Raw genomic sequence first — 13681 nt, forward strand, 5'->3', positions numbered from 1 at the left:
AAGTCAGGCGACTCTGAGGGAATTAAGTTAGGAAATGTGACGCAGAAAGTAGTATACGAGTTCGTCTATATAGCCAACAAAATACCTGACGGCAGCAGAAGTAAAACGGGTATAAAATGTAGACTGGAAATAACAAGAATAGCTTTCCTGAGAATATTAACACGCCAATGTCGAATATAAATTTTACTGTTAGGAAATCGTTTCTGAAAGCAGTTTTCAGCCTTCCTGCTGTTAACAAAGCTGTTGTCATCGCTATATATAAGCGTTACCCATAGCTGGACTTCACATAAGTCACAGAAATTGGAATAATAATCGCTGGGATGTTATTAAGTTTTCTATTGTTTTTACCAGTTTCTGCTCGTTTCTACTTGTGGCCACACCTCCTGCCTAAAGTTGGGAGATCACATTGTGTCATGCTACAATGGAAATCCGAATCCGACCATGTGTGCACGATTCCACCTATGAATACTTTGAAAAGTTCTAGGCATTGTTTTGCAACTCTTTGTATTAAAAGCGATTGTCAATATGGGACCGAGTAATACCACGACATTCGATCATCATCCGTATGAAATATTCTGAATAATCACACTAATGATTCAACATTTAATTTGTTAAGTAAATTTTGTTGAGTATAAAAACGTCGTTTCATGAATTAGCAGATCCTACTCATATTCTGCTGAACTACGATTGCGGCAATGATGGAGTGTTTACCGCAGCAATGTTTCGTCAACATACTTGTAAAATTTTCACTTTCTGAAATATTTGCTGCTTCCAAAATAAGAAAAAGTGTTACTGCAAAACCTACGTCTTATGAATTCCATTTGCTACTCCTATATTTGAGCTACTAGCTGTCACAGTAATTGATGAATCTTAACATTCCATGTCATAAATGTCCTGGCAACCATGCAGAAGTTCGTTTAGTCGACTGCTTCGCAAGTAACAAGTCGCGTCACCAATGAACTAGAGAATTTAAATTATCTTGCACAGTTTTACATTGTCGGATGTTTCTCCCAGCTTTAGTACTCCTAATCACAGTATCCACATCTATAATAAACTTCAAACGCTTCTCATCCTTCTGCAGTACATCAATATCCCACATCCTTCCACTCTGGTTCTTATAGTCGATTCGCCTAGACCTCAATTTAGTCTTCACCATAACTAAATCCTGATCTGAGTATATATCTGCTCCTGGGTGCATATTCATTCCAGTATCTGATTTCAGAATCTCTGCTTGACCATAATGTAATCTAATTGGAATATTCCGGTGTTTCCGGGCATTTTCCAAGTATACCTTTTCCTCGTGTGAGTCTTGAACTGTGTATTTAATGTTACCAACTGAAATATGTTGCATAACTCAATTACTGAAACTTACGCTGCAGAGTGAAAATCTCATTCTGGAAACTCAATTACTATTTCTCTTCTTCCGTTCCTACTACCAGGGCTATATTGTGTCGTATTTCTTCTATTCCTTCCCTTACAACTGCATTCTGTCTCCCATGACTGATATATTATAATCTGCCTTTACATACCGAATTACCCATTCAATATACTCAAATATTTTCTCTATCTCTTCATCTTTTGTTAGCGTCATCGACATGTGTACCTGTGGTTGGCACTGGTAAGAATCTGACGAGAACAAACCTACCTCCGAATTCTTCGTACTAACTCACCCTCCTCCCTATCTTCCTATTCAGAATGAATCCTACCTCTTTTGTACTACATTCTACTGCTGTTGATAACATTCTACATTCGTCAGATCAGAAATCTTTATATTCTTTCCATTTCATTTCACTGGCTCCTTCTGTATCTATATAGAGCTTTGTATTTCCCTTTACACATTTTCCAGCTTCCCTACCACTTTCGAATTTCTGATACTCCACGCTCTGACTCATAGGATGTTACTCTTTCGTCGGTTATTCCATGCTTTTCTCATAGACACCCATCCCATGCGCTGTTCTCTCCTGGAGGATCAAATGAGAGACTAACCCAGAATCTTCTGCCAAAGAAGAAATCAACATGACACTTTTTCAATTACGGGCGACATGTCGTGTGGATACACGTTAACTGTCGTTAATGAGGTTTTTTCCAATGCCTTCTGCAGCCTCATTCCGTTGATACTTGCTGATTCTTACACCCTTCTGGGGCAATATCCCGCCACAAGGGCAAGAGAGAGCCTGAATCTCTGTCTGCTCCTCCTCTCTCTTTGACAATGATGGAGGTATTCAGCCGCCTATGTTGGTTATTTTAATGCGGAACTAAAGTAGTGGCTAGGTTCAAACCGAAGACTCGGAACATTTTCGTTACTAGTCACAGACACTATTACTAGACCAGACGCTATGATACATCGTTAGTTAAAGTTCAGAAGATATTCATAAATGTTGTTGTTGTTGTGGTCTTCAGTCCTGAGACTGGTTTGATGCAGCTCTCCATGCTACCCTATCCCGTGCAATCTTCTTCATCTCCCAGTACTTACTGCAACCCACATCCTTCTGAATCTGCTTAGTGTATTCATCTCTTGGTCTCCCTCTACGATTTTCACCCTACACGCTGCCTGCAATGCTAAATTTGTGACCCTTGATGCCTCAGAACATGTCCCACTAACCGGTCCCTTCTTTTTGTCAAGTTGCGCCACATACTCCTCTTCTCCCCAATTCTATTCAATACTTCATCATTGATTATGAGGTCTACCCATCTAATCTTCAGCATTCTTCTGTAACACCACATTTCGAAAGCTTCTATTCTCTTCTTGTCCAAACTATTTATCGTCCATGTTTCACTTCCATACATGGCTACACTCCATACAAATACTTTCAGAAACGACTTCCTGACACTTAAATCTATACTCGATGTTAACAAATTTCTCTTCTTCCGAAACGCTTTCCTTGCCATTGCCAGTCTACATTTTATATCTTCTCTACTTCGACCATCGTCAGTTATTTTGCTCCCCAAATAGCAAAACTCCTTTACTACTTTAAGTGTCTCATTTCCTAATCTAATTCCTGAGCCTCACCGACTTAATTCGACTGCATTCCATTATCCTGGTTTTGCATTTGTTGATGTTCATCTTATATCCTCCTTTCAAGACACTATCCATTCCGTTCAACTGCTCTTCCAAGTCCTTTGCTGCCTCTGACAGAATTACAATGTCATCGGCGAACCTCAAAGTTTTTATTTCTTCTCCATGGATTTTAATACCTACACCGAATTTGTCTTTTGTTGCCTTCACTGCTTGCTCAATATACAGATTGAATAACATCACGGAGAGGCTACAACCCTGTCTCCATCCCTTCCCAACCACAGCTTCCCTTTCATGCCCCTCGACTCTTATAAATGCCATCTGGTTCCTGTACAAATTGTAAGTAGCCTTTCGATCCCTGTATTTTACCCCTGCCACCTTTAGAATTTGAAAGAGAGTATTCCAGTCAACATTGTCAAAAGCTTTCTCTAAGTCTTGAAATGCTAGGAACGTAGGTTTGCCTTTCCTTAATCTGGCTTCTAAGATAAGTCGTAGGGTCAGTATTGCCTCACGTGTTCCGATATTTCTACGGAACCCAAACTGATCTTCCCCGAGGTCGGCTTCTACCAGTTTTTCCATTCGTCTCTACAGGATTCGTGACTAAATATTGATAATTGTTGCTGCAATACAAATTCGATTATCCCAAATGACTGTACGTAATACATTAATTTTTTTGGGCTGTTTATGATGCTGCGGGAAGCGTAAAGTTTGAGTCAGTGCATTATTACTTACGTTCCGTGAACACGGTTATTGTTGGAAACGAGTACAAAGTTTCCTCGAAAACTATTTACCTTGTGAAATCAATTACGTGTACATAATCCCAGGATTCGTACAGTGCGATATTTGAAAGTGCCCCCGAAACAAAAAGCTTGCAGTGAAATACAAACACCATTGTCTAAAGGCATACAACTCACCACTTTGTTGATAAAATCTTTTGCTTACATCGTGGGGAAAGTGGACTATCAAGACAACGTAGGCGAGCACTTGGGTTGGAAAAGGATATTTCTGGGAATCTGTACAGTTTAAAAAATATTCAACGTGGAAGATTTCTCACGTCTAAGGACCTTATAATCGCATACATACCGGCAACATAATTTTATCATAATTATTGTGATTTTTTGTTACTACAGAAATACTGGAACACGTGAGGCAATACTGACCTTACGACTTATCTTAGAAGAAAGATTAAGGAAAGGCAAACCTACGTTTCTAGCATTTGTAGACTTAGAGAAAGCTTTTGACAATGTTGACTGGAATACTCTCTTTCAAATTCTAAAGGTGGCAGGGGTAAAATACAGGGAGCGAAAGGCTATTTACAATTTGTACAGAAACCAGATGGCAGTTATAAGAGTCGAGGGACATGAAAGGGAAGCAGTGGTTGGGAAGGGAGTAAGACAGGGTTGTAGCCTGTCCCCGATGTTGTTCAATCTGTATATTGAGCAAGCAGTAAAGGAAACAAAAGAAAAATTCGGAGTGGGTATTAAAATTCATGGAGATGAAATAAAAACTTTGAGGTTCGCCGATGACATTGTAATTCTGTCAGAGACAGCAAAGGACTTGGAAGAGCAGTTGAATGGAATGGACAGTGTCTTGAAAGGAGGATATAAGATGAACATCAACAAAAGCAAAACAAGGATAATGGAATGTAGTCTAATTAAGTCGGGTGATGCTGAGGGAATTAGATTAGGAAGTGAGACACTTAAAGTAGTAAAGGAGTTTTGCTATTTGGGGAGCAAAATAACTGATGATGGTCGAAGTAGAGAGGATATAAAATGTAGGCTGACAATGGCGAGGAAAGCGTTTCTGAAGAAGAGAAATTTGTTAACATCCAGTATTGATTTAAGTGTCAGGAAGTCATTTCTGAAAGTATTCGTATGGAGTGTAGCCATGTATGGAAGTGAAACATGGACGATAAATAGTTTGGACAAGAAGAGAATAGAAGCTTTCGAAATGTGGTGCTACAGAAGTATGCTGAAGATTAGATGGGTGGATCACATAACTAATGAGGAAGTATTGAATAGGATTGGGGAGAAGAGAAGTTTGTGGCACAACTTGACCAGAAGAAGGGATCGGTTGGTAGGACATGTTCTGAGGCATCAAGGGATCACCAATTTAGTATTGGAGGGCAGCGTGGAGGGTAAAAATCGTAGGGGGAGACCAAGAGATGAATACACTAAGCAGATTCAGAAGGATGTAGGTTGCAGTAAGTACTGGGAGATGAAAAAGCTTGCACAGGATAGAGTAGCATGGAGAGCTGCATCAAACCAGTCTCAGGACTGAAGACCACAACAACAACAACAACAGATGTTTCACTTGACTTTGCGAAATACTATTTTACTGGGTCCATGCAAAAAAAAAAAAAAATGGTTCAAGTGGCTTTGAGCACTATGGGACTTAACATCGGAGGTCATCAGTCCCCTAGAACTTAGAACTACTTAAACCTAAATAACCTAAGCACATCACACACATCCGTGCCCGAGGCAGGATGTGCAACGGTAGCGGTCACACGGTTCCAGACTGAAGCGCCTAGAACCGCTCGGCCACATCGGCCGGCGGTCCATGCATGGAAGATATTAGTATCCTGTGTGTGTGAGATACTATAGGTAATTCTTTCGTTTTTCTCTGGAAGGTCTATTGATACATACAATTACTGACTCTTAAAAAAGTTAGAATTCATTCGTCTGCTATGTGGTTCCCAAGTTTGATGTTAAATTCGTCGCTAATTTCATTACCGCTGCTATTTCGTCTTTCTTTAGGCTACCCCCCTGCCACATTTCGTGCTTAATTTCCGTCTGTAGATACTTTAATGCTTCCCCACTTTCGCAGTATGTGGAATGATTGGAACGTGTGCTTCTTTTCAGTGCGTTCCGCTGCCGGGTCTCGGGTTCCGGCGCGGCAGCTACAAGTGTGTGTGCCGCAAGGGCTTCTACTTCCCGGACGTGCACGCCCGCTACCGGTACTTCAACGGCTCCATAATCGAGGAAGAGTACGAGAAGCTGATGATGGTGAGTGCCCACCATACCGTAACACGTACAGTAGATAAGAGTGCTTTTCTGGCGTTTATCATTTCTGAACAGCCAAGTCCATATGTTAACTGATGTCCATTACAGTCGAACATAAAGGGCCGAAACAATGTATGAAATGAAAGAACCCCTAGTACTTCAGATATTACGACAGCAAAATTTACTAGCTGACAACACACTCACAGTTTCAGGGAATCAATATGGCAGCAAAACGGGGATGAGCAACGCCATCTTAAAGCGTTTACTTATTCATTTATCTATCTGCTATTTTGTTTTTGTCTGCTATCTACGTAAAAGAACCGTAAGAATGTTGTACATGGATTGTCGTGAATAAAGCACATAATATTTTCACATAGTTCCAGATATTTTATGAATAACTAAGCATTGTGGTACGAGGCGTGTTTTTAAAGTACCGTTTTGAAATTATAAAAAGACGTGCTAAAATACCTGAATAATTTTATTTTTACTTGGAAACCTGTACCTTAATATACATTTCTACATAATTTTCGTTTGTATTGAGGCACTTGTCATGTACCAGTTTTTGAATACCCTCCTCATAGTAGTCTACCGCCTAACTTGTTAATCACTGCATCACCAATGTTTGGACTTCGTTATCGTCTTGAAGACGCTGACTGCCCAGGTGTTTCTTCAAGTGCAGGAACAGATGGTAGTCACTGGACGCAAGAACGGGCCTGTACGGAGGATGATCTAGAGTTTCCCGTCGAAAAGATGTGATGAGATCTTTGGTCTGATTCGCCACATGCGGACGGGCATTGTGTTGCAGCAAAACGATGCCCTTGCTCAACTTCCATGGACTGTTGCTTTGATTCTGGTGTAACGTAGGCCAGCCATGTTTCATCGCCCGTAACAATTTGGGTTAAGAAATCATCACCGTCGTTGTGGTACCGCTCAAGGAAAGTCAATGCACTGTCTAAACGTTTGGTTTTGTGCACATCCGTCAACATTTTCGGTACTCAACGTGCGCACAATTTTCGGTAACTCAAGTGCTCGGTCACAATGCCATACAAAACACTACGAGAAACATTAGGAAAGTCATCCCGCAAGGAGGAAATCGTAAAAGCGTCTGTTTTCTCTCACCTTATTGTCCACTTCCTGCACCAAACTTTCATTAACGACCGATGGGCGCGCACTCCGTTGTTCATCATGCACACTTGTGCGGCGATTTTTAAATGCTCTCACCCACTTTCTTACCATTCCATCACTCATAATGTTTTCCCCGTAAACTGCACAGATCTCACGATGAATATCGATCGCTTTTAGGCCTTTAGCACTAAGAAATCTTATAACAGCCCGTACTTTACAGACGACGCGACTCACGATTATCGGAGGCATCTTAAACACTCAGCACACAACGTAAACAAGAAAGAATCGGACTGCAACGGTGTCAGTGCGTAGATTAAGGTAAAGGCTTTCATGTAAAAATAAAATTTTTGAGATATCTTAGTACGTCTTTTTTTAATTTGAAAACTGTACTTGATTAAAAAAACACTCCTCGTAGTTAATGGGAAGGGGGTTAATGTATTTACAACAACTATATTAAAACAATAATAACACTAATAATAACTAAAAAACTCTACATACCACCATTCGGCCACCTAACCCACAGATACCTGTTCATCCGGAATCCAGAAGGCACACACTACTGGTCTATTACAAAATGGCTCTGAGCACTATGGGACTTAACATCTGTGGACATCAGTCCCCTAGAACTTAGAACTACTTAAATCTAACTAACCTAAGGGCGTCACACACATCAATGCCCGAGGCAGGATTCGAACCTGAAACCTTAGCGGTCACGCGGTTCCAAGCTGAAATGCTTAGAACCGCACGGCCACACCGGCCGGCGGTCTATTACACTATGCGGCATTAATAAGTTACAAATTTTGTACTTAATAATTCTGGACTACACTACTACCACATTATACTACACAGCATTATACTATGCAACATTACACTATACTGTTGTTCTTTGTATTAAAACCAAGCTGGATCTCTCATTTGTCTGGACGGTCTTCTCCCGGCGTGGTGAGCTGCAACACAGGATTCTCAGGGGCTTTGTCATCCAAGGCGTGGAAATTATGAGATGGCTGTCATGCTCTCGGAGGGACCTTCCCGGTCCTCTTAAAGGCTCATTTCCTCACTGCTTCCAGAAGATTATTATTGGTGGGTGTACTGCCATGGCGCGTCTTGTTGTCATGACGTATGGCCTCTTCTTGGTTGTCTCTCACCCATGCACGCTGGCAGTTTATAATCTGATATTTTATCTGTGACCGAGTTCAGCTTATATCACAGTCCCTCATTCCTTATTATGCTAGAAACCGTTGCATCTCCAAATGCGTTCCTATTCTGGTCTACAATATCTTGCCTAAAGACACTCTCCCAGACGATGTCATCCTGGATCCCAATTGCTACACATTCACAAGTGTCTGTTGTGCGCCTGCCGTATTTCAGTAAGTAGATGGTATACTGACCATGTCCCGACGCGTAGTGTATAGCTCCCTTGGTCGGAAGGAAGTATTTCCTTCTTGATCTTTCTTCTGTGTTAGGAAGGAAGTGGCAGGTTCTGTTTCTGCCCCATTTCTGGCCTGTTTCTGTCCTGTTTCTGCCCTGTCCCAGATTTCTTGCTATTCTCTATCAGTCCATGCTTTGATTTCCTTATTCGTTATTGCTCTTGAGCTCTTTATCTCCTTTAAATCATCATATTCGCTCGTTTTGAGCCAGCATTGTGCACCTCTCTTTCTTACTGCTAGGTCAAGAAGTAGAAAGCCTAATACCACCCACCTCACCTCAGTCGGTGTTTTTCACATCAGCACACTCCTTTGCGCTCGCCGTAGCGCCTGTACTGTCCTTATCTTTCTGACTCTATGAGCCCCAACTCTAGAGCCGTAGACCACAATATCGAGTAAGATTCTATATCTACATCCACATACACACAGCGCAAGCCACCGTACGGCACGTAGTGGAGGGTACCCTCTACCACAACTAGTCCTTTACTTTCCCGTTCCATTCGCAGACAGAGAGAGGGAAAAACGACTACCTATTCACCTCCGTATGAGCCCGAATTTTTCTATATTCTCCTCAGTATATCAAACGTACATCTGACAGACAATAAGTAATACAGAAAAACTGTATTATTAATGTTAGAGTTTCCATTTCATTCAGCTACACAAAATATTTGTCACATGACGTTCCATGGAAGTTATTTAGTATCGCATTGACTGACTATTTTATAGGTTCGTGGTAGAATAGTTTATACATTATGTATGCAGCACATACAAAAACTGATATAATATTCCACAGTATGTATTACGTGCTACGCAAACTAGTTTCCAGCTGTTATGCCATCATCAAATGCACATATAGGTATGTGGCACAGTGAAATTTTGTTGGATGAAAGATTTTGAACTGCTCCGTTTACAGAATGTTTCTATTTCCAGACATGAGAAATGTTAATGTTAGAATTAGGAATAAAACAAGAGGAATTATTTCAGTGTAAATGCAATGTAAGATTATTTGACCAAAATATACCTTAGATAAATAGTAAAAAACGTGATGATTTTCTTGAGGATAATTATCGAACTGGTGGATATCGTATATGCAAAGAATGTGAAAAGAGATACCAGTAAATCAGAGTTACTTGTGAATGTGGAACAACTGTTGCCAAGTGTACACTCAAAAAACATCAATAATTTTGTCTGCTAAGGAAGAAAAAATCAGAAAAATTTTAGGCAAATGGTAAATGATCTAGAATTCTCATATTATACCTAATGTATAATAAAAATAAATGAAACAATAAATACAATTTACATAAAATAAAAGTAAAATAAAAAATAAAAATAAAATATGGTTACTAACGCAATGTTTTCGCTAGGTGTGAAATTCTTGACAAGATGGGAATATTTGAAAACGATTATAAGTAAAATTGGCCAAATCCATGGTCATTTACTTCCTTGCTTATCTTAGACTGTGGTGAATAAGTTAAAAGATAACAGGATGGTGGGATATTTTTGTAGGTTCTTTGCCATTTTTTCTATTGGGAAAAATGACATAAATTGCGGAATTCTTAATGGTTTCTTTATTTTTTGTGTCATTTTTTTCTTAGAATTAAATGAGCTGTAATCTACACAAATATCCTACTCTGGAGGGTTTAAAGGAATAAATTATGAGGCTATGATGTGAGGCTGAGTTCATAACGAATGTCCTCTGTCTATTCTGCCAAATTCACTTAACTGCCGTGTCAGCTCCTCACTACATTATCTAGTGTAAGAGATATAGTTTGTTGCTAAATGCCTCACGAGCTAAAGAACATGCTTGTCACCTTTCCTCTGATTTTCTGTCCCAGTCTTGTTTCTGGTTCAAATGGCTCTGAGCACTATGGGACTTAACATCTATGGTCATCAGTCCCCTAGAACTTAGAACTTCTTAAACCTAACTAACCTAAGGACATCACACAACACTCAGCCATCACGAGCCAGAGAAAATCCTGACCGCGCCGGGAATCGAACCCGGGAACCCGGGCGCGGGAAGCGAGAATGCTACTGCACGACCACGTTCTGCGGGCTCTTGTTTCTGCTGAATGCACATTCTCACTCAGCAGACAGTGTCATATTGTGCTGAGAGCCTGACCAAACTGCGACATACCAGCTCGATTTCTGTTTCCGTCTCTGCCATGACTTGTTTCTGCCAGTGGCCATTTTAGTGAGTTTTAATAAAAGTTTCTTATTTTCTACATTTTACTATTCTGCGCTGTAACAATACAAAATATGCTAAGAAGTACGATTTATAAATATATAACTTCATAATGAAAACAGACACTGATGTAGCTAGTAGCTGCCTTGTTACAATGAAATTTATGTTATTAAGAAAATTAAACAGTACTTTCTTTGCTTATGGCACGAAAATATTCAGCCAAGATTGGTGGGATTTCAAATAACAGCAATTGTTATTAAAAAAATCACAAGAGAAATGCTAAATATTCACTTGTACAACAAGAATAGACATTGCAGCATGGATATAGAAAAAATAAATGTTCATTTAACGTTATTTATTTCCTAATAAGTACTTATATGTTTGAACTTTAACTGTGTATCTCACTCGGTGGCTAATATGGTATACAAATGCGTTTCCTCGCTTTTCCATAATCCGGAGCATATAACAATTATATTTACCAGCTTTCTCAACAACTTCACATATGTTTTATCTCTGAATGCATACAGTTGCAACATTTTTGTGGATACTTTTGATCATAATTACAAATGCAGCTCTTAATTTCTTTTAAATTAATTGCTTTTAAACATTGTAGTTTCTTCTTTCTTTCTGATATTACAGCTGTATCAGTTTTTGAAGACATTAATTCCTTTGTTAGTTTTCCTGCTTAGCTCATTATTGCTCTAAGATTCCATTTGGCTGTTTTCAAAGTTTCCCCAGTCCTCTTATTCTTACATTTTTCCCCAGTTCGGTCGTCAGCGAAAGACCACTCCGTTTTCCTACTTGATTCTTGTAACTCCTGACTGCAGCTGCTTAAGAGATCTAAGAAAAGCAGTGTTGAAGAAACTGAGATTTCATTACTACACGTCGGAGGCCGCTATAAGTACAAAACGCTGAAAATAGTCTTGTGAACTGTAAAGAATAAATCGGAAATGGGTTGCTGTTCAAATTTCTAAGTCCATAGGTGCTTTTAAAATAGCATTAGGATTTTTTTATTGCTATTAAGCAAGATCATCAGCCTACATGTGTTCACAGTCCTCGTCACACAGCCGGCCGGAGTGGCCGTGCGGTTCTAGGCGCTACAGTCTGGAGCCGAGCGACCGCTACGGTCGCAGGTTCGAATCCTGACTCGGGCATGGATGTGCGTGATGTCCTTAGGTTAGTTAGGTTTAATTAGTTCTAAGTTCTAGGCGACTGATGGCCTCAGAAGTTAAGTCGCATAGTGCTCAGAGACATTTGAGCCTTGTCACACTCAAACAGCCAGAACTTTTCCTATCCAGTTCCGAAATCATTTACGAGAGTAACACAGTCGATAAACTGATATTTACTTTTGTACACGGCATTCAGTGGTTGTCTTTAAGTAAAGTTTTTGCTCACCATATATACTCAGTAAAAATTTTTACTTACTGCCACCACGCTTTTAGTTTAATGTTTACACACGCGAATTTCTCCAGAACAAAATATTTCTCGGCTCTTAAAATTTCACAATAGTTAATGGTAAACACCAGCCACCTTTATCACTGTACCAAAACGCGGAAGTCACAATATCACTTCATTTTACACATAATGCGTTTGGACACTTTCAGCATGACCGGCTCCTTCGAAAGCTAGTCCACCACTTCCTTCTTCCCTCTGCCATTACCAGCACCTCTGTCTCATGCGTTAGGTGGCAAATCGTCTCACTTCTTATTGGCTGTACAGAATTACGGACAATCAGAAATGACTTTCAGGGCGCGGCTTGCGCCAAAATCCAGCCAGAATCAACCACTGCTCTCAGCTCATTGACGTCATTAAAATAAGCAACTCAAAACTCTCTTGTTAAACGAATAAAATGAAACAAACTTTAAGATGTATTTTACGCCTGGAATTTACCTATATAGTCGCGAACGTTCTGGCTGTCTCTTACATATTCAAACATGCTTGGCATCCGTCATCCACTAGTAGGGGAACCACTGGTGGATTGGTTCCCACGATACAAAGCTGGAACACTTGCAAGTTCCTATAGAGAATTACAAACTGAAAATTTAATATTGGAGCATGTCTCACATACACTCACACAAGTACTCCCTTTCACATTTACCCTAACACAGAAAACAAATATCTTCTTGAAATTCTTAAAGTTATTACTGCAGCAAAATTACGAAGAGTTTTCTAAAATGAGATATTTCGAAATTTGAATCTAAACACTGAAGGTGTTATCATATCTTTCCAAAGAGTCACAGTTGGTCAACTATTAACACACGCACACACACACACACACACACACACGCACACACACATAAATAAATATATATATATATATATATATATATATATATGTATATATATATATATATATATATATATATATATATATATATATATACAGGGTGAGTCACCTAACGTTACCGCTGGATATATTTCGTAAACCACATCAAATACTGACGAAACGATTCCACAGACCGAACGTGAGGAGAGGGGCTAGTGTAATTGGTTAATACAAACCATACAAAAATGCACTGAAGTATGTTTTTTAACACAAACCTTCGTTTTATTAAATGGAACCTCGTTAGTTTTGTTAGCACTTCTCAACGTATAAACAAATACGTAATCAGTGCCGTTTGTTGCATTGTAAAATGTTAATTACATCCGGAGATATTGTAACCTAAAATTGACACTTGAGTACCACTCCTCCGCTGTTCGATCGTGTGTATCGGAGAGCACCGAATTACGTAGGGATCCAAAGGGAACGGTGATGGACCTTAGGTACTAAAGAGACTGGAACAGCACATTACGTCCACATGCTAACACCTTTTTATTGGTCTTTTTCACTGACGCACATGTACATTACCATGAGGGGTGAGGTACACGTATACACGTGGTTTCCGTTTTCAATTACGGATTGGAATAGAGTGTGTCCCGACATGTCAGGCCA

The 13681-nt window shown here is 39.7% G+C and overlaps 1 protein-coding gene across 1 annotated transcript in view; it reads left to right on the top strand.

Moving 5' to 3' along the window:
- Positions 1-13681, top strand: part of LOC124799203 (probable G-protein coupled receptor CG31760) — a 418997-nt gene that overhangs the window by 108977 nt on the left and 296339 nt on the right. The window contains exon 3 of the mRNA XM_047262738.1: positions 5878-6021. Coding sequence (XP_047118694.1) covers positions 5878-6021 — 144 coding nt within the window. The remainder of the gene's footprint in view (positions 1-5877; positions 6022-13681) is intronic.

Source organism: Schistocerca piceifrons, chromosome 5 (genome assembly GCF_021461385.2).
Source record: "Schistocerca piceifrons isolate TAMUIC-IGC-003096 chromosome 5, iqSchPice1.1, whole genome shotgun sequence".
NCBI classification, from domain to species: domain Eukaryota; kingdom Metazoa; phylum Arthropoda; class Insecta; order Orthoptera; family Acrididae; genus Schistocerca; species Schistocerca piceifrons.